The sequence below is a fragment of the Lepeophtheirus salmonis genome, chromosome Z (assembly GCF_016086655.4).
Source record: "Lepeophtheirus salmonis chromosome Z, UVic_Lsal_1.4, whole genome shotgun sequence".
NCBI lineage: Eukaryota > Metazoa > Arthropoda > Copepoda > Siphonostomatoida > Caligidae > Lepeophtheirus > Lepeophtheirus salmonis.
The window spans coordinates 19,549,020-19,567,827 of NC_092584.1; the positions used below are offsets into that span (position 1 = coordinate 19,549,020).

At 29.1% G+C, this 18,808-nt stretch overlaps 1 protein-coding gene across 1 annotated transcript in view; it reads left to right on the top strand.

Annotated features, from left to right (window-relative positions):
- LOC121130504 (uncharacterized) overlaps positions 1-18,808 on the top strand; it is a 287,422-nt gene that overhangs the window by 241,655 nt on the left and 26,959 nt on the right. The window contains exons 9-13 of the mRNA XM_071893689.1: positions 195-264; positions 6,395-6,571; positions 7,949-8,033; positions 8,087-8,162; positions 10,484-10,622. Coding sequence (XP_071749790.1) covers positions 195-264; positions 6,395-6,571; positions 7,949-8,033; positions 8,087-8,162; positions 10,484-10,622 — 547 coding nt within the window. The remainder of the gene's footprint in view (positions 1-194; positions 265-6,394; positions 6,572-7,948; positions 8,034-8,086; positions 8,163-10,483; positions 10,623-18,808) is intronic.

Below are 18,808 nucleotides of genomic sequence, written 5' to 3' on the forward strand. Positions count from 1 at the left end.
AAAGTTATATATATATGTATTTAAACCGTAAATACCAGTATTATGCAAAAAAAAAAAAAAAAGGATTTATTTTTTTTTCTTAGCTTTTTCTTACGAGAAAAAAAAGTTAATTTAAAAAAGGTTATGAATTAAAAAATTAGTTTAATAAGTATACATATGATATAAAGCTAATTTGACTTTGCTTTTGTTTTCAGGGCGGATTGTTCAAAGGCAGACATCCCAGGCACAATACCAGAACACAATGGGCTTACACAGTTTGGACGGGTAAAGAGTAGTTTTATGTTTACATTTTAAGTTTATCTACCGGGATTTTTCGGGGGTTTCCAAAAAAAAACATACTTTGTAGATGGATTCACCTATAGAAAAAACAATACAAACAGTGTTCAAGGTAAAATAAAGGACTTTTTACAGCGTAAAAAGTGAGCAAACTTTTGCAAGAAAAAAAAGTGTACAATATTAAGGTTTTATCACATATTTCGATATTTATATATCTTTCTATTTTTCAAAATGATTTCCTTTGGCTGCTACCATGGCTTTCAACCTCGGCCTAAAGACGGCACAGCCCTGCTTGATGAAGGTCTCTGACATAGCCCCCTATTGCTGCTCATCGGAGGTCTGGGAAAAGAAACTAACTGTTTAACCATTATGCTTTAACAACCAATGCAACAATTTGTTGCCTCTCTCGACCCAATTGGTCTTTGTTGCTGTTGAAAGTAGTTACCGATGTCGTCGTATATAAGAGGCCTCCCCAGAATACTTAACATATTTCTTCAAAGTCCAATCACGGATATTGAGAGTCTTGGCTTGTACGGTTTTTTGGAGAACGCCAGTTCCACGTCCTCCATGACGCCAATTTCCCGGCGCCAGGGGACCTCTCAAGGCTCTGGTCTGAAGCCGTCATGCTTTTAATCTTGTAAACAAGACTCTGGGAGCACCTAACTATTAACTTCATTATGTCCTCGACACTCACTTGGGCAGGGAGCAAATATGACACCTTTTGCCTGACAAATGTTGATTTTTGAAAGTATTTTTTATTATTGGACATGTTAATCGCATACTCTAAAGACGATAAAGGGATTTTAAAATGGGCATTTAGTCATAATAAGGCTATTGTAGATTAAAATCTTTAACCTCCAGGAATGAATGTCAAATATGACCATGGATAGAAGCGAAAATTGATTGATTTTCAACAAGTAGCGATAGTTAAAGCCTATATCGATAGAATTTTGAAATATTATAGTTAAAGAGGGGCATTCCATATTAAGTTTACACACTTTTTTTTTAATTAATGATGCAGTCATCACAAATAATTTTTGATCAACGTTTTTATCCCACCAAAAAAATAATATGTCTAAAATTTCATATTTATGTGAGCAGGATGACCTGTTTGGGAGTCGCTTAAAGTATAGCCTTTTCTAAGGACCTTACAACTTTTGCAGAGCATAACTCCACTCAAATGAACCCGACTTCAAAAATGACGGTTTTTAAATATTTATAAGAGAAAAATCTTTTTCTGAGGTTTTATTAAAATAAACAATTTGTACATAAAATACCTAAAAAGCATTATTGTGAAATATATTAGAGTTTAACAATTGTTATACTGATAGAGTATTATCATGACTAGAGTGGGATCTGAATGGAATTATCTTCATTTAGACCTATATTTGGTCAAGGCCATATTTGCCATAATAGTAAATTCCTTGTTAAAAAAAAGGATGACATTTGTTTGAAGTTGAATTTGCTGACATTAGAATTAAGAGTTGCTAAACTCTTTCAGTAAAGTTATGTTCAATTAAAGTTCCAGGATCCTTTAAAAATGGCCAAACTTTGAGGGACTCCCAAACGGGCCCTTGTGCTTATTACACAAGTCTAAGTTTCAGACGTTTGTAGTGATTAGATAAACACCTTGACCAAAAAGTGTCAGCCTATGATGATGATGTCATGAGAGTGGGGAATACATATATGTTATGAATATTAATAGATTCCAAAATGAACGTAAGAGTGTAAAAAACAATTTTATAATGTAAATAATATATATATAAATATGTTATATAAAAAAAGAATTAACTAGATATTGCTTCAGGTTAGCTTCAATTCCCAGGGACAAGCAGTTCTATAAAAGAAACCTATGTTTTTAATATATGTATATTGTATTTTAGGATGTAGAATGTGTTATTTTCAGAGAGTCTCGTTTCATGGTAGATGTAGCCTTTGTTTAGTATCCAAGGTGGAGGAGATAGGTTTTTCCTTTTATTTAAAATTTCGGAGTAGTGATAAGGCCAGAGTGATATACACTAAACTTTTGGAAATAGAAATATAACCTTTATTCGATTTAAGAAACTTAAATTGTACTGGATATATGACCTCTCTCAAACACAACCTATCAATTTATCCATTCTTTATTGTTATCTACCAACTAAAGAGTTGGGGTTTTACATGAACACTTTGACATACGAGTGCCATAAAAATGCAGATACTAGCTGTCCGAAAGTTTATAAAGTTATGTATTTTGCAATAAATTGTTTTGACATACAAACACCGGTCCAGGAACGAATTAAACTCGTATGACAAGGTATTATTGTATATATTTTTTTCTCTACTTACAAAGGTTATTATAGTTTAAACGTCGTCAACTGAAGGAAATAATTTGATGTGTTAACTTTTTATTACACCATCAGAGTCAATCAATGTTTACTACCATTGTTCTAATTGAAATGGGTAATTATTATTAATAAAAGAAAACAAATTAATGGACGTCATATCTTTTGTGAGCGGACACCTTTATGTTCTGCCTCATTGTATTTATTTTCTATGGGTTTTCCTTAAACAAAGTATGTATTTAAGCTCTAATTATGGGCATTCATAAATGTACACTATAAACGAATAACCGTTACCGCTTTAACTAGGTTCTTACTACTTACCAATGTTTTGTTTTTTTTAAATATACAGGAAATTGGTATTTATGCTGAATTTCTCAATTTAATATACAATATAAATAAGTTGTTATATACCTAGGTAAAAGTCAAATCTAAGAATAAATCCTTCAATGAAAAAATAAGTTGAAATAAACATTGATATTTTTAACATGATGTAAATAAATATTTTTTTGTAAGAAAAAAAATCAAAATTGAATTGAAAATTCGAATAAACTCAGGTTCACATTTACTGAAAGAGTTTTTTTATTAGGTTCTTTTGTAAAAGGTATTCTATTCAAGGATTTAATACACAAATTTAATTTTCATTTATATTTTATATACTATTGAGTATATATCCATCCTTTTTTATTAATTCAATTTTGTTGATAATTATTTTATTATGTTTTGTGGAGTTGTGATTTAGTTCATAGAAGTCATCTGTTTATATTTATTTAGAAAGTCTGTATTGAGTTTTCCAAATAATATAATACTACAATTTAAACATCTTGGAACAGTAGTCATTAGTTAATGCTAAGTAATAATTTTATCATTTTCTTGGAATTTGAATCCTTGTCGGTTTTGAAGAACAAAAATGTATTAAAAAATATCTCAATAGGGTTGTGCCTCGGTCGTTCCTACAGAAGGTCATATACCTTATGTATATAGACTTCAAAGGACACTCCCTAGGTCAGATGCAGTAAATATATTAGTATTATAATGTTTACTTAAAATTGATCAATCTGACCAATTAAATCCCTCTCTTTGTCTGAATGTCTTTCCCTCCGTTTCCTTTTTTTTCTATGCCATACTAACGAATGGACTTTTCTAATAAGATCAATTAAAAAACTACTTTTATACTTGAAATATTGTAAGGTGGAAATAGGATTATATTGGGGGAGGGGCGACAATTTTTTGTAGGAAAAAAAAGAAATGAAATTTTATTAAGAAAATTAAATTATTTGAAAAATTAAATTTGTTTAAAAAAAGTTAAAAATAATAAATTTTTAGGATTGAAAACTCTTAGTTATTAAGATAAAAATTCAAAAATCCATAGCTAATCTCAAAAGATTATATCTTTCGGAAACAAAAATTTAAAAACAAAAGCTATTTTTAAAATATTACATTTTATTGAGAAAAAAAATCAAAAAAGCTATTATCAAAAATGAATTTTTTTGGAAAAAATCTTCAAATATTAAATTTCAATTATAAAAATTATTGAAAAAAAAAATTCAAATATCAAATTTTTTGACAAAAATATAATCTATATATATATATTTTTAAATTCAAATATCAATGGAAACTTTTTGACAAGTTTTTTTTCTTCTTTTAAAAGAATTACTTATTCTATATCCTAAACTTTTAATCTTATTTTATTTTAAAACATACAGGCAAGAAGTTTATTTTAATTATATATATGTTTAATTTAGACATATTCTATAACCTGAATAAATTATCTGAAAAAAAATTAAAAATTGGGGAATTAATTAGTATTTAAAAATATTCATTTTTTACTAAATAATTTTTGTCCGTTTGTTAATTTAAATGTGGTTACTTTTATTGTAATACTCAACTTTTCTTTTAAAAATTAATAAATTATGCCGAAATTCCATTGGTAACTTGAACCATTTTTTTCTTTCACAATTATATAAAAATTATTTCACATTAGTTGTGGATAATGGTTCCCAGTACTTTAACAAGAGGTAATTAGAGTTCAAAACATCAATGATCAGAATATCGATAAGAGAAAAAAGGTGGCTATTTATTTCTACGTGATTTTTTTTAACAGAGCTCGTTTTGGAAAAATTTTGCTGAAAAAAAAATATGTTCATTTTTACTTATAATTTTTTTATGGAATATTTAAAAAAAAAAGTTTTTATGAAATATTCCAAAGTTAAATATTTACAAGGCGATGAAATAATTTAAACTGTAATAAATAATAATTAAATTTATTAGATATGAAACGTATATAAATTGAAGTCAATCTACTTGCTTCATAAATATTAATTACTTATTACAATTAGTCAAAATATCGCTTTTATTATATTTGTTTTCGGAACGATTTTTTTCTAGCAACCTTACATAATAAATACTGTATAATGAAATTAAAAGCTAGGGTGACAATTCAAACCAAATCATACTCTATTTTTACTGAAAATCTTTTGAATTTGTAAAATAAAATTTATTCTATTGTTCCAGCTATAATATCAAATAATTAAAAAATATATATACTAAAAATACGTACTTTAAAATATTATCTTTTAATTATAATATTGAACTTTAGTTGAACATAACTTCACTGAAAGATGTTTAGCAACTTTTAATTTTAATGTCAACAAATTTATTTTTGTATGATTATTCACACCTAATAAAAACTTTATTTGGGATGTTTTTTTATTTTTTTAATTACCTATAGCTTTCACCCATATAGCAAAGTCATCGTTCTAACACAAAAAACCCTATGTATTTTGTTCTCAGCTCTGGTATTCCTTTTTCTCACTTGATACGTCATGGTTATTTCATAATTTATTATTTTTTATAAATAAACAAAGTAATAAGTAGCTCTATACTTACGCTACGTTTCCAAAAGGACAGAAATACAATTTCTTGTTGATTTCTCAAGTAATATCCATATATATTGGCCTTATTATTTTTATGAAGAAATTTGTCTATCATATAGAAATACTAATGTAACGTTTTGATATAATTATTTAATTCCTAAATTATACTCTTAAAAAGTAATTTTAAAAAAGACTTAAAAGGCCAAAACTATTACGGTTGAAGGTTTTAATGGTCATTTTTGTGTTCTAGGGCTTAAATAAGAATGTTGATTTTAGCAGGCCGACAAAAATGGGGTTGTATAGTGTTATAACTGTTAAAATTTAAAAAAAATCAGTTTATTTTGTTTTAAAAAAGTCAAACACTTTAATTCTGTCTCTTCAATTTTTAAAGAGTTTTTTATTCTTTCCAAAAAAAAAAAGTTAGACAAACGTTATTTCAAAATTGTTAAAGATTTGTCAAAAAAGCCTAAATAATCAACACCCTTAATGCTGAGAGTTTTTAACAGTGCGATATATACTTAGAATCAATCCCCCAAACAGTTTGGGATATTGTTCTACGTAATCAAGTATAAACAAAGCTCAATTGATGCTCTAATAATTGGAGTCTTATCCCTAGTTAACAATTATCAGTGACAATGTTTCATGTATTTCATTTATGAAAAAGAAAAACCATTAAAAACAATCGCTTTATAAATGTCTCAATATGGCCCAATTAGGAATTAATTGTAATTTCTATTAGGAGTTGCTTCTAATGGAATTAATCACAATTGTTATAAAACAAAGGAAAAAAGTTATGTACTACACATTGCGAAATAAAACAAAACTCATGTATCATGTGACTAATTGCAAAATTATATGCTTGTTGTATCAACATAATTTAAACATTTATATATTTAACATCCTCTTTCTTATATAACTTAGACCGTTGTGGAAGAAATGAATCGACTGGGAATGATTGTAGATTTGTCTCATAGTTCAATTCAAACAGCTCGAGATACCTTAGCAGTTAGTGATGCTCCTGTGATATTTTCTCATTCCTCAGCTCAGGCCTTGTGTAATTCAACTCGGAATATACCTGATAATTTGTTACGACTTGTGGTAAGATATTATTATTATTTAAATGCCTCATTTAAAACGATACACTTTTTTAATTATATGTGGTACATCAATATGAAAACAATCATTAACAAAAAAAAATTGATTTAAGGAGCTTATATTGATCGCTTTATTATAATCCTCGAATTTCTTATTCTTTTATTGTGACAATCAATTTTGTCTACTTAAAGTCTAATTTGTAGTACCATAAAATATTAATACTAACAATTTTTCGATAGAAACCGACGATAATTCGTTGAAGAATACAAATGTAATACACACTCAATTATGTAAAAAATCAATCTAGCCTGCTTTTGTGTTTACGGGTTACATATATCAAGCATATTTTTGTATTGATTTTCATCTCCGCATACTTAAAAAGTATAGAAGAACACAGAGAATGAGTCTCTATGCTCAACTTCTCTGAAAGCTGTTAATCTGTAACATAGATTTCAAAAAGAAAAAAAAAATCAAATATTCCTGATCTACTGTGTACATGACTATAAATTGTGGAACTACCATAGCACCAAGGTGGAGAATAAGAACAAGACCATTGATGAGTGGAAGAAAGAGGTGGTAGATCAACTGTGAGGGGGTTCGGCAAGGAAATTTAAAATTGATAAGATGGAATCATAATAGCAAGGTCAAAAGCTCCAACAAAAACTGTCAGGGATTGAGCCTGAAAGTTGAAAGAGAGCTTAGGAAATGTCAAATGGGATTAAATCAACCGTCTCCAAAACTCGATATTTGTATACATGATTGGACAAGCATGTGCGCATCGCGATTCAGTCATAGCTTTTTGGCAATTTTCATGGAACTGGAGGTTGTATTGAATGAAAATCCAAGTTTTGAGGAAGAAAATGATATTAAACCTTATGTAAGATATTGAAATTAAAGATGAGGATTTGGTGAAAGGGGCTTATTGTACTTTTAAAAATGAATAAATTCTACATATATTTTCTTTAAAGATGAGGAAAAAAATGTATATAATGACAATGGATCGTATTTGAAAAATTCTTGTCTTGAATACTTTGAAGAGCACACCAAGAATAAAGATATGAAATATCCCCATTAATTTGTATCTGTGTTGGATCTTTAGAAAAATATATTCGAGTAAATTTCGGCTACTAGAACTTAACGATCCGAAACCAATATTAGACGGATATTTGACATGAGTCTTATGTGTTGTTCACCCAAAGTTCAAATCTAAATTGAACCTTAAATATTTTACCCTAGACAAGCTTTAAGTCATGTGATATGGAAAAGCGTCAAAATATATTTTAAATATATCGTTTTAAGCGAGGCATAATATAATTTTTGACTTGTAGATGTCGTATATTGACAAATCCTCATTCAAATTTATTTCTTTTTTCTCCATAGGCTGAAAAGAAAGGTTTAGTGATGGTCAACTTTTTTTCCTATTTCCTTACATGTAGTAATCACTCAACTGTCAAAGACGTTATTGGTAATATACAAAAATAATTTATGGGCAGTACTCAACATTACTTTTAATTTTAGCTCATTTAAGTCACATACGAAAAATTGCTGGGATTGATCACGTTGGAATCGGTGCAAGTTACGATGGGATTAATTCGTAAGTCTTATATAATATCAATAACCATTTAAAATAATTTTTCTAACATTTAGTTCTTAAAGTCGTATTCGAAGAGGGATATAATTATCTTCTTTTTTTTTCTTCAAATTTTCTCTCCGAACACCCCCCTAACCTGCAACTCAAGCCTAAACAAGAGACGTCAAATGTGTAAATACGCTGCTCACATTGAAATAAAAAAATATTTGAGTTATAAAATACAGATTTATTCCTTTGATTTCAGTTTAGTAATGTTAGCAAGATGACCGTTTAAAAAAAAAAAAAAAAATTTATGAAAGGCAAACAAGTCAAGCCATTATAATAAATAAATCATATCTTTCTTTGTTTTTACCTAAATAATAACCAAGGAGTCAAACTTTGTGTCGCACTCTATTAGAAAGTACATATACCATAACAAATAAGTGTGAGTACTCTGTCTATTAAGTCTCTTTAATAGATCCTAGATTAAGCATTTAAGAAAAATTAAAACACAGTTTTTTCCATTCCTCCTTTATTTTTTGATTGTACTATATAAAGAATCACAGCAAATATCAATTTTTTTAGAGCTTTCTCGGAAATTGATATTTTGCAGAGTTTTGCTGAATATATCAATTTTACGATGCCAATCCAATATATCAGCTCACAATCAACTGGAACAGTCATTTTTTCTCGAAAATCTAACAAAACATACATTTACATCACTTTTGTGTAATTAATGTGTGAAAAAAATACTAACAGTTTCATTGAGAATTTAATTATTGAAAAAACCTGCCTCTGAAGATCATTACTTTTGAAATAATGCATCTGGTTTTTCATTTTTTTCTGATCTGACAAATTTACAAATGATCAAATGTACTCTTATTGACGAAAGTATTTTTTATTTGTTTTGCCACAATTGGTTTGTTTCGATTGTATTTTGTTTTACCACTTGTTGGTTAATGCTTAAGTTGATCAAAAAATCTGATCCGAGAGTTATAAAATACGTATGTATACATAAATTTGATCCGGGCTTAGTAATGTTAGCAAAATCACTATTTAACAGAGAGAAAGAGCAAACAATTTTTATGGAAGACAGACATTATCAAACTTTGAAAAAAGAATCCAAAACTACATATAGTAATATATATCAAGATTCCTCAATGAAATATTATGAAATCAACATGGGAATACTAAATATAAGGACTGAAAACAGACTTGAGACAACTGTTGACTGGAATACACAAATTCAATGCATTTAATACTATTTTTATTTCATTTATTTGTTTGTTCTTGCTATTGTTACAGTTTGATGACGTCAGAAATAATAATGAGCAATGACGCTGCCTCAATTCTGTCTCAAGTCCTTTGCTATAGTAACCTTTGAGTTAATTAAGGGGTTTTTCCCCCGAACTTAAAAATAAACTTTACCTTTAAGTAGAGTCAATACAATACTAATATTTTTGTCTGTCAATTATTGTTTAGGCTTCAGCTTTGCTTTAACACACAGTGTAGGGGTGCCAATACTTTCAAACAGACGGTTTATTTAGATTAAATATGCTCTTATTGATTTAATGGTAACGAAGGAATGAAAGAATAGAATAGAATAACAGATTGTTCTTTAGGAGAAAAAAAACTAACGTTTTAATCACGATTTCCAAACTTTTTTATCTTACATATGAATTATTTCTTTCTTTCATTCTTTTTGTATTTACTTTATTACTTCTACCACAAACTTAAGAATTAAACTTTAATTTAAAGTTAAAAATACTTGTGAAACAAAAAATAAAATGGTTCTAGAACACTGCCAAACAAGCACTTTCTACAAATATATATATATATATATGATGATGACTCATACTCCAATACAATTTATTTCTACTTTTTTTACAAATTTTAAAAGAATTAAAAACGGTAAGTTTTCATTAATTAATAAGTGATACATTTCATTATGAGAATGTTTTAATGTTATAACGAAAATCATATCAACCGCTCAATACGTCAATAAATTAAAGTAAAATAAAGAAGTCAAATGTGAGAAGAAGTCTGTAATGAATCGATGATCCATTAATAAACAGTTAATTATCGCAATTCTCCGCACATAATAACTAAAATTGACGTAATATGATTTGGAATCATTATTGCATAGTAGTACATATCATCATATATCTATTATTTTGGGGATAGTGTCCATTTGGACAAGGAAATTTCGGGAACAAGTTTTTTTTTGGCAAGATGTCTCAACAAAAAAAAAAGAGTTAAAAATACTAGTGATATACAAATTTAGAAAAAATCAATCAAAACTTACTTTTGGATTAATTTTTCCTTTCTTTTTTCCAAACACAAAGAACTCCTTCTGGTCTGGAAGATGTCACAAAATATCCTACACTCTTTGCTAGCCTTTTAGCCACAGGCGTTTGGTCACTAGAAGATTTGAAAAAGTTAGCAGGTCTCAATTTTCTTAGAGTCTTTCGTGAGGTTGAGAGGGTAAGTAAGATTTTTTAAATAAATAATTATGCAATCCATTATTCGTTGATCCCCCTAATTTTATTTAATATTCTAATAGAGCATGAATTGTTTACTTATTTGTATTTTTTTTACATATCTGAGGATGGTGTCGCCATCTTGCGTTTGCTCTTGTGAATAAGTTTTCAATTTGCTCAATGCCCTATTAAATAATTTTGCTTCATTTACTTGTGGCTCGTCAGCATAAAAGCAATAATAAATAATTTTCTGCAAATTGAGTCAAAAGTATAATTGTATTCTTCAAACTAATAATGTACTCACCACAAAGAACCAGGAGCTCAATTTGACGTCATAAATCAAATACACAATTATACTACTAATATTATGTATATTCAATCACAAGGAAAGTCCAATTTATCTGGGAAAGTTTACGACCATAGAGACAGAATGAACAAATATATCAGCTGTCAAAAGGGGTATAATATGACATCACCTTTTTTTGTTTTTCTTACATTCGTATAGTCTGCAATTCCATACAAATAAATGACATTCAAGCCATATCAATCTTAATATTGAAATTAAAAGTCAATGCATCAAATTCTTTCCTTCAGCTGACGTTGAAATTATAATACACCTTAAGACACAGAGTTTATTAAATATATAGTAATACATTGAAATACAAATTAGATTCATTCCGATGTTTGTAAGACTAAGCAATTTATCCCAAAATAAATAATTTAAAAAAAGGTTACTGGAAGTGGCTCTCAGAGTTTTTATCTCAAACTCTGAACAAGCTACTATAAAAATTTGTATGTTGCGGCACTCGTTAATATATCCTTGCGTCTACCTCTCTCAATAGCTGACTTTCATTTCTGGAGACAGAATATTTGCATTTACTATAGTCCTACAATACCAAACTGCCAAAATAACGCGTTCTTTGTTATCTCTATGGTTTTTTCATATCGGATTCGCAACTGTAGATATATACAAACACATAGACTGAGGGGTTAAAGGTAGTCTACCCCTCTTCTTTTTTTTAAAGGACGTTAATTGGACATTCCAATTCCAATATCCTTATATTCAAAAGAAACTTATGCATTTTAACTATTGAACAAGGGTTCTCATCCTTTTCACAACAATCAAAAACAAAAGATCATTGATTAAATACAGCCGCTAAAATTGTAAAATGAATAAAATGACGTTATATTGCTTCTAGTATATAACGTTTCAGTCTTTGAGGTAGATAACACCCTAAGGAAGTAATGGCGGATTGAAAAGCCCATAACTAATCAAAATATAATTATATGAAGTATTGGGGTGTTTATATTTATGAAGTACATACAACAATGGATTTGGAACTTTCTTAATCTTTATTTATGATTGCTTTTGTGTTGAGAGACCACCGTCTATGTATATATATTAATTGGTAACTAATTATTTATGTATTTTTACTTCAGTCAAAGGTTTTTTATATTAATTTAATGAGAAGATAAGAAATCCAACCAAAATAATTATATCAAGATTACATAATTAATTATATTTTTTTGTCAGGAAAAACGCAGCATGCAACTTTAGTATTCAAAATGAGGTTCTTATATTAAATAAGTTATTTTAATGGAAATAGCATTTCTAATCGTATAAATGATAGGTTGTGAGGTATCCTTGAAAGAAGAACAAGAGATATATGAAGAATTCATTTCCAAAGTTAGTTTTTTTCCCATATTTGCGCTTGTATTACATTTAAATAATAGTTCTATGGTATAAGTAAATTTATTTTTGCTATTAGACTATCAATTAAGGATTTATTCTGAAACCCGTTTATTGCGTTTTTAATTTTCTTCCATAAGCAGTGTAGTTCTTGTACTGATGTTCTATTGTTCGAAATTAGCAAGCCAGTTCATTGATTGGCTTACTGTATTATTCATTTTAATGGTATTTCTTAGGGGCAGAACCAGTTTGTTTTCTGGAAATAACGGTCTTTGAGATATATAATGTATTTTTTAGTTGCTAATTTGGAATAATTAACAGGCACTTTATTTAAGTTGCACATATTGGGTACCTTTTAGACTGGCTATATATTTTCTAAATATTCAAAAAAAGTCATTTCCGGAAAATTAGAAAATTGGAAATAACGGGTATTGGAAATGAACTCTTTATATGCCCATTTTACTGCTCATTTTTCCTCCACTATAATAAAATAACCTTCTAAGGACAATCAAAAAACTAACATTGTGAATGTTACAAGCCTCTTTGACGATTTTTGATGTGATACAGTACATTTAAATTTGAAAGGTCTTTTGTCTCATCCCTCCCAAAGATATCAAAAATTATACTTTTTATAATTTAAAGTGTTTATTTTATTTTTTAAATATACTCTGCACCCTGATTTTAATAATTAAAGGGGTCTAAATCTGATGTACTACATCAACATGGGGTTTTTACAACTAATACGTATATAATTATTTGTTTTTTAGTTACTTGAATACTATAATATTCATACCCCAACAGATATTCCTTTTCAGAATAAAGAGATTCTGTGATTTAAAATGTGCCTTTTTCCGGGAAGAAAAAATGCCATAGTAAATTAAACTTTCAATACACAAAAATTACTAATGTGGTATCTTATGTCCCTCAAACTAGAACCTTCTAAAAACTTCTATATAACTTTTGTATTTAGACAGACAAAAATGTTGAGGTTTGGAGACTATGCAAAGTTTTTATACATCAAGGGAGTGTATACGTATGATAGAGGGGGTAACTCATCTTTATGCTACATAACATTGCAAAAATGAACCAGGCAAGTTAAAATACCTAACCGGTGATTTTACATTTACACTTCTTTCAATTTCGTCTCTGTGAGATTTCCCTGTTTTTCATGTTTTAGTATCTTAACTTACCTTTAGTCTCTACTGTTGTACATCAGCTTTAGATAAGAAGATGACAAAAGAACAGGTAGTAAGGAAATAAGGACAGAAGAATCACGATTCCAGGATCATGAGTCTATTTTGAAATTACTCATTGACACACTATTTACAATAAAGGTAATTGGTGGCATTTGTAAAATTTTATAATTTCTAAAACGTCATTAGAGCTAAGCCGCTCTCCTCCAACATATTCTTCGAATTTTAATATTTACTATGTAGATTGTCAGTTTCTTTCTTTTTTTGGCATGCCCAAAAATGCTACCGATTACCATCAATAGTAATGATCTTAGCCGGAACTTGAAGAAACTCTATGGATATAAAGAAAGAAATGTTTCAATAGTAGTACATACTGAAGCTAATATTCCATGCGGCAAGACATACTTGAGGCGCCAAAAATATAGAGCACTTTAAATTGATGGTTGCTGAAAAAAAAAACTGTATGAAAAGTCAGGAAAATTGCAAATCAATGGATCTCAAAGTTATTCCAATGGAAATAGTATTTCTTAGCAATGTCATCGTATATATATTATATCATTGATTGGTTATGAAGAATTTGAACATCCTAAAAGAGAAGTAAAGGGTATAGTATATATACATACAAGAAATGTGAAGAGAAAATGGGCTATAATTTGAGTAACAATTGAGGTAAATTGTTTAAAGCATAATGTAAATAACTTTGTCAAGTCTTTCTTGTGTAAATAAAAATCATCATATGCAGTGTAGCTTCGAGAGAAGAATTGGAAGAGAAAGGGGATGCTAGAGAGAGGAGAGGAAGAAAGAAAGAAGAAAAGAGAATAATAGGTTAGGAAGAGAAGCTCTAGCTTCCGTCAATGTTCCGTACCCGGATCACAAAAAAAATTGTTAGCAAGGTGGCAGTGGGAAAAATAAATAAATTCCATGCTTTTCCCAACGTTTATTAAATATCACATGTCTAAAGTGTGCAAAGTAAAGTCGTGTACTTGACTATAAATCAATCGGCTTTACTCAAGGGTGAATATTTAAAAGCATTATTAAAAGTAGAGACCCTTCCGGTTAATAAACAATAGCTTTAAAAAAATCAGCAGCTGTCAGTAGCATAGAGACCAAAAGGAAAAGTGTGTTTGCATTGCTCCACGTCCAGAGAGTGTTGAAGAGATAGTGAGGAGTGTAGAGTGATCCCCAAAGTCATGTGTACAACATTAAAATAGCACTGCAGGACAAAGCCTTACGAGTCCTCTGACAGAAGTAGACAGCAGAAAATATGTATCATGCAGGACGTGGACACTACGATCACCAGAAGTCCGACCAAGTCCACGAAGCAGTATGCCAAGGCTCTCAATATCAATTATTGGTCGGTGAGGAGGTATGTGAAGGATTTGAGGAAGGTGATTTTTGGTGAACTGGTTTTTATATACGAAATAGGAGAGTGGTATTAAAGAAGAATCCTTTCATATTTTATTAATCAAAAGAAAATATATGTTAAAAAAGTATGAGTTTAAATACAGGAAATGATCTCCTTAAGATCCCACTCTGAATTGCAAAAAAAATGGAAAACAGTTAGGGAGACAGAATATACCGAAATATAAACAAAATCGGTTTTGCTACATGGAAGGAGCACCATTTCGAAGGTCACAACTAAGCGACATTTGATCAAAATAAGATTATTATGGAATATAAGCTAAAGTTCGTATTGTTGTGCACCTTTTCAGGTAATTTGTATTGAAATCTAACCATTACAAGCAGAATTAGGACCTTCAGCAAAATACTAGTCCAACACATTAGGCCCAAATTTTGAGCGGGCCTAGAACAGCACAGGTGATCCACAGAACCCTAATATTTCACACACCCTCTTATTTGATATAGAAAATCCAGGTAACCAAAAACCATCAAAATCGGTAATAATCATGCCGTAAATTGCAAAAAAAAAGTTTATACACTTGATGTGGAATTACCCAAGTACCTGATTTCAGATATTGTTGTACCATAAAAGACTAATATGTATCCCTCCTAGGATAATCAAATTTTATTAGTACTGCAGTATTTTTAGGATTTTTGTAGACCGATCCAACCCCACTAGGAATATAGTTAAATGTATATATTTAAATATATAGTGATTCCTTGTTATTTGAGGCTGATTCAGACTAAGATCTAGTGCGCCTTGCAAATTCTTCGATGAGAAAAAAAAGAAGTTTGATAGGCGATTAAGGAGAATGATAAAAATGATAGGGAGACGTCATCTGTGGTATCATAAAATGGGACATCTTGCGTGGGAAAAATCTATTACTACGACCAATTATCTCCTCAAGCTAACAAACATATTTTGTTACTTTGTTTCAAATCTTTAGTTACGGATAGATATTTTTGCGTAGGATCCCCCTTTAATTTATACAATATCATTTTTAAGATAAAAATTGAGATGTGTTTGTATTTTAATGTCCTTTGATAACTCCTTTTAACTTATATCATAGATAAGTTAATAAAAAAAAGTTTGATGATAAGAAATACATCATACTTACGTGTTTTGGACACAGTTCAATTTTTGAAAAAAAGTAAAAAAAAAGAGAAATTTATTATAACATTTACTCTAAACCTGTTAAAAAAACTTTATTTATATTGTTATGTTCCTGCCGTTTGGGCTGACAAAAATATGAATATTGATACTTTATTATTATTTTTTTTTTTTTTGCTTTAAAGTTTTTGGAAACTCTCCCTCATAGGAATAAAATATGTACAAAATGAAAATTTATTCATATTTCATAACTTTCTTCGAAAATGACAAAGTTGATAAACGCTTTGTTAGTTTCAAAAAAGTTATTTTAAAAACAAATAAACTACATATATTATTATATACTAGAAGAAAATAATAGTCACACCAATTGTATTTAAACATGTCTTAAATGTATGATTCATTAATGTCATATTTAGATAAATAAGTCACTATTCTTTTTGTTTTTTTAAATAGCTTCTTAGCACAAAAAAAAGAAGAAAGTATGACAGAATAAGACCTTTTTTGTACGCCGTATAAAACGCATCCCTTAGGCTCTTTTCCTTCATCTTACATTGCAAATTTTAAATTGACAGAACAAAATGATAGTAAGATATTATTCAAATAATTTCAAGCTTTTATTTTAGCTTTATTTTGTAACATAAGCATGTCATTTGACATTTTTTTAAATTCAAAAATATTAAAACCCTTAGAAATATGTTTTTTGTACACCTTTCAGCCCCATGAGCCACGGTCTTGGAAAAGTTTACGACCAAAAAAAATCATATTCATAATCCTGATACCCAAAAGCATGTTATTTCGTTTTTATATTCTGTAAGTATATTACTTCATACTGTAATTTTATACAGACAAAATACTAAAAAAAAACCTGGTTTGTCTAATAATTTTCGTATCAAAACTAGAATTTGAGAGAACCAATTCATTTTGTTAACAATATATACATTTTTACAAACAATATATACAAAAACTAGAATGGGCACTTGACAGAGTGTAAAATAAGATTTAAAGTTATGGTGGATTATACATCTTTTATGTTGTGTGCCACCTTCATATTGACTTAACAAAGTACTTGACTTGACAAAGTAATAACTAGTGCGTATGTTTATGAAAGACAGAGATTAACAATGATCAAGTTCTTGGGCCGTTCTAAGTGTAAGTCCTTGTTGAATAATTCCAGCATATTTGCTCTTGTTAATCATGAGATGGGATTTGTATTTAATTATTTCCTATCGCGGCTTCTTGCAGCTGGGCGAATTAAACGCCATGACAATTAATACTAACACAAATCTTACTCCTTATCTGAAAATGATAAGGGCATGAATTACTCCCATCTCGATCCTGAATTCTACTTTGACGAGTCTGACAAAGACTTCACTTTAAACTCTTCAAAAAAATAATTACTGTGAAATATGTCAAGTTCATTTTGGGTCCCTTTTATATTTACATACCGGCAGAACATATTTTATACAGGACTCTGTATAGTATAAGCAACTTTAAATTCAATAACAGCTTATAGTTTTAACACTCATGTTACTTTTTTGAAAAAATAAAAATTGAACTATAGTCATACAAATATTTTTGTGACTGAATTACGTTTATATATATGTATATATATTCATCTCCAAGGAAAGAGTCTGAGATTTGTTCTAATTCCTTTGTATATACAAGCAAATATAAGTAAATACTGTTGGGATTCTTTTTATAGAGCTATTTATTTATTTAAAAGTTTTAGAAAGTTTCGTAAGGTCTTTTTTATAACTTGATTCACCTTTTCATGTGTTTTTCTTCCATTCTAATGTAACTCACATACCGGGTGGACACTAAAATTTACACTGTCTGCATATTATTCTTGAAGGCTTTACATATTTATTGTAATATATATTACAAAAATTAACATGTTTTTTACAAAACTATCTCGGGGGGTGGCTGGTTGGGGGTTGACTTAGAAAATTACTAACAGATCCTCCTGCAACAAAAAAGCAGCTGATGTCCAACATTTACAAAATACTTTGGGTATTAATACAATAGTGTGTATTAGATAAACGACTCTGATTTGTCATGAATGCTTGGGAAGTCAACATATAAAATTGTGAACTATGGGTAACATGAAACCTGGCCTTATAGGACAATCACTTTTACTTTTCTCATTGACCTTCTTGACATTATCTGGATTGATAATGGATTTAATGTCACAGCCAATTTCTCCATCATTTTCATCTTCTTTCTTCTATTGTAAGGATCCCAACAACAATAGTTATTTTTAGACACTATGTAGAACCGACATTTTTAAAATCAGTTACTAACAACCACATGTTTACAGCCAGTAAAGGTTTATATTTATGCTAATAAGTACTTTAGTGTAGTTATATATATATATATGTATATATGTACAAAAACCTGCGTTCCATAAAAAAGAGGCATTAAAAAGATATTTGTTTTTTTTATTAGTAGAAGTATTCACTATCAGTTCAACTTTTCTTTTAAAATGGATCCCAATTTATGGATCCCTTTCTCAGGATTTTACACATGCAAAAAATCAAAGAGAACTCTTGCATTAGACCCCGTCTACAGGGTAATGTTTGCAATACAATGCTCAATTTGTTTCATTAAGTTCAAAAAGTATTTTTCCAAACGTGGAATAAATCCAACATATCAACATAAAAGCAGGTTGGGATAGAAAAAGATTTTTTTTTTTTCTTGTTAATTTATTTATAAGAATGGATCATATAATTTTTTGCAAGTTCTTTTGGATACAGGGGAAGAAATAAGTATTGGATCTTTTGGCAATTTTGTAAGTT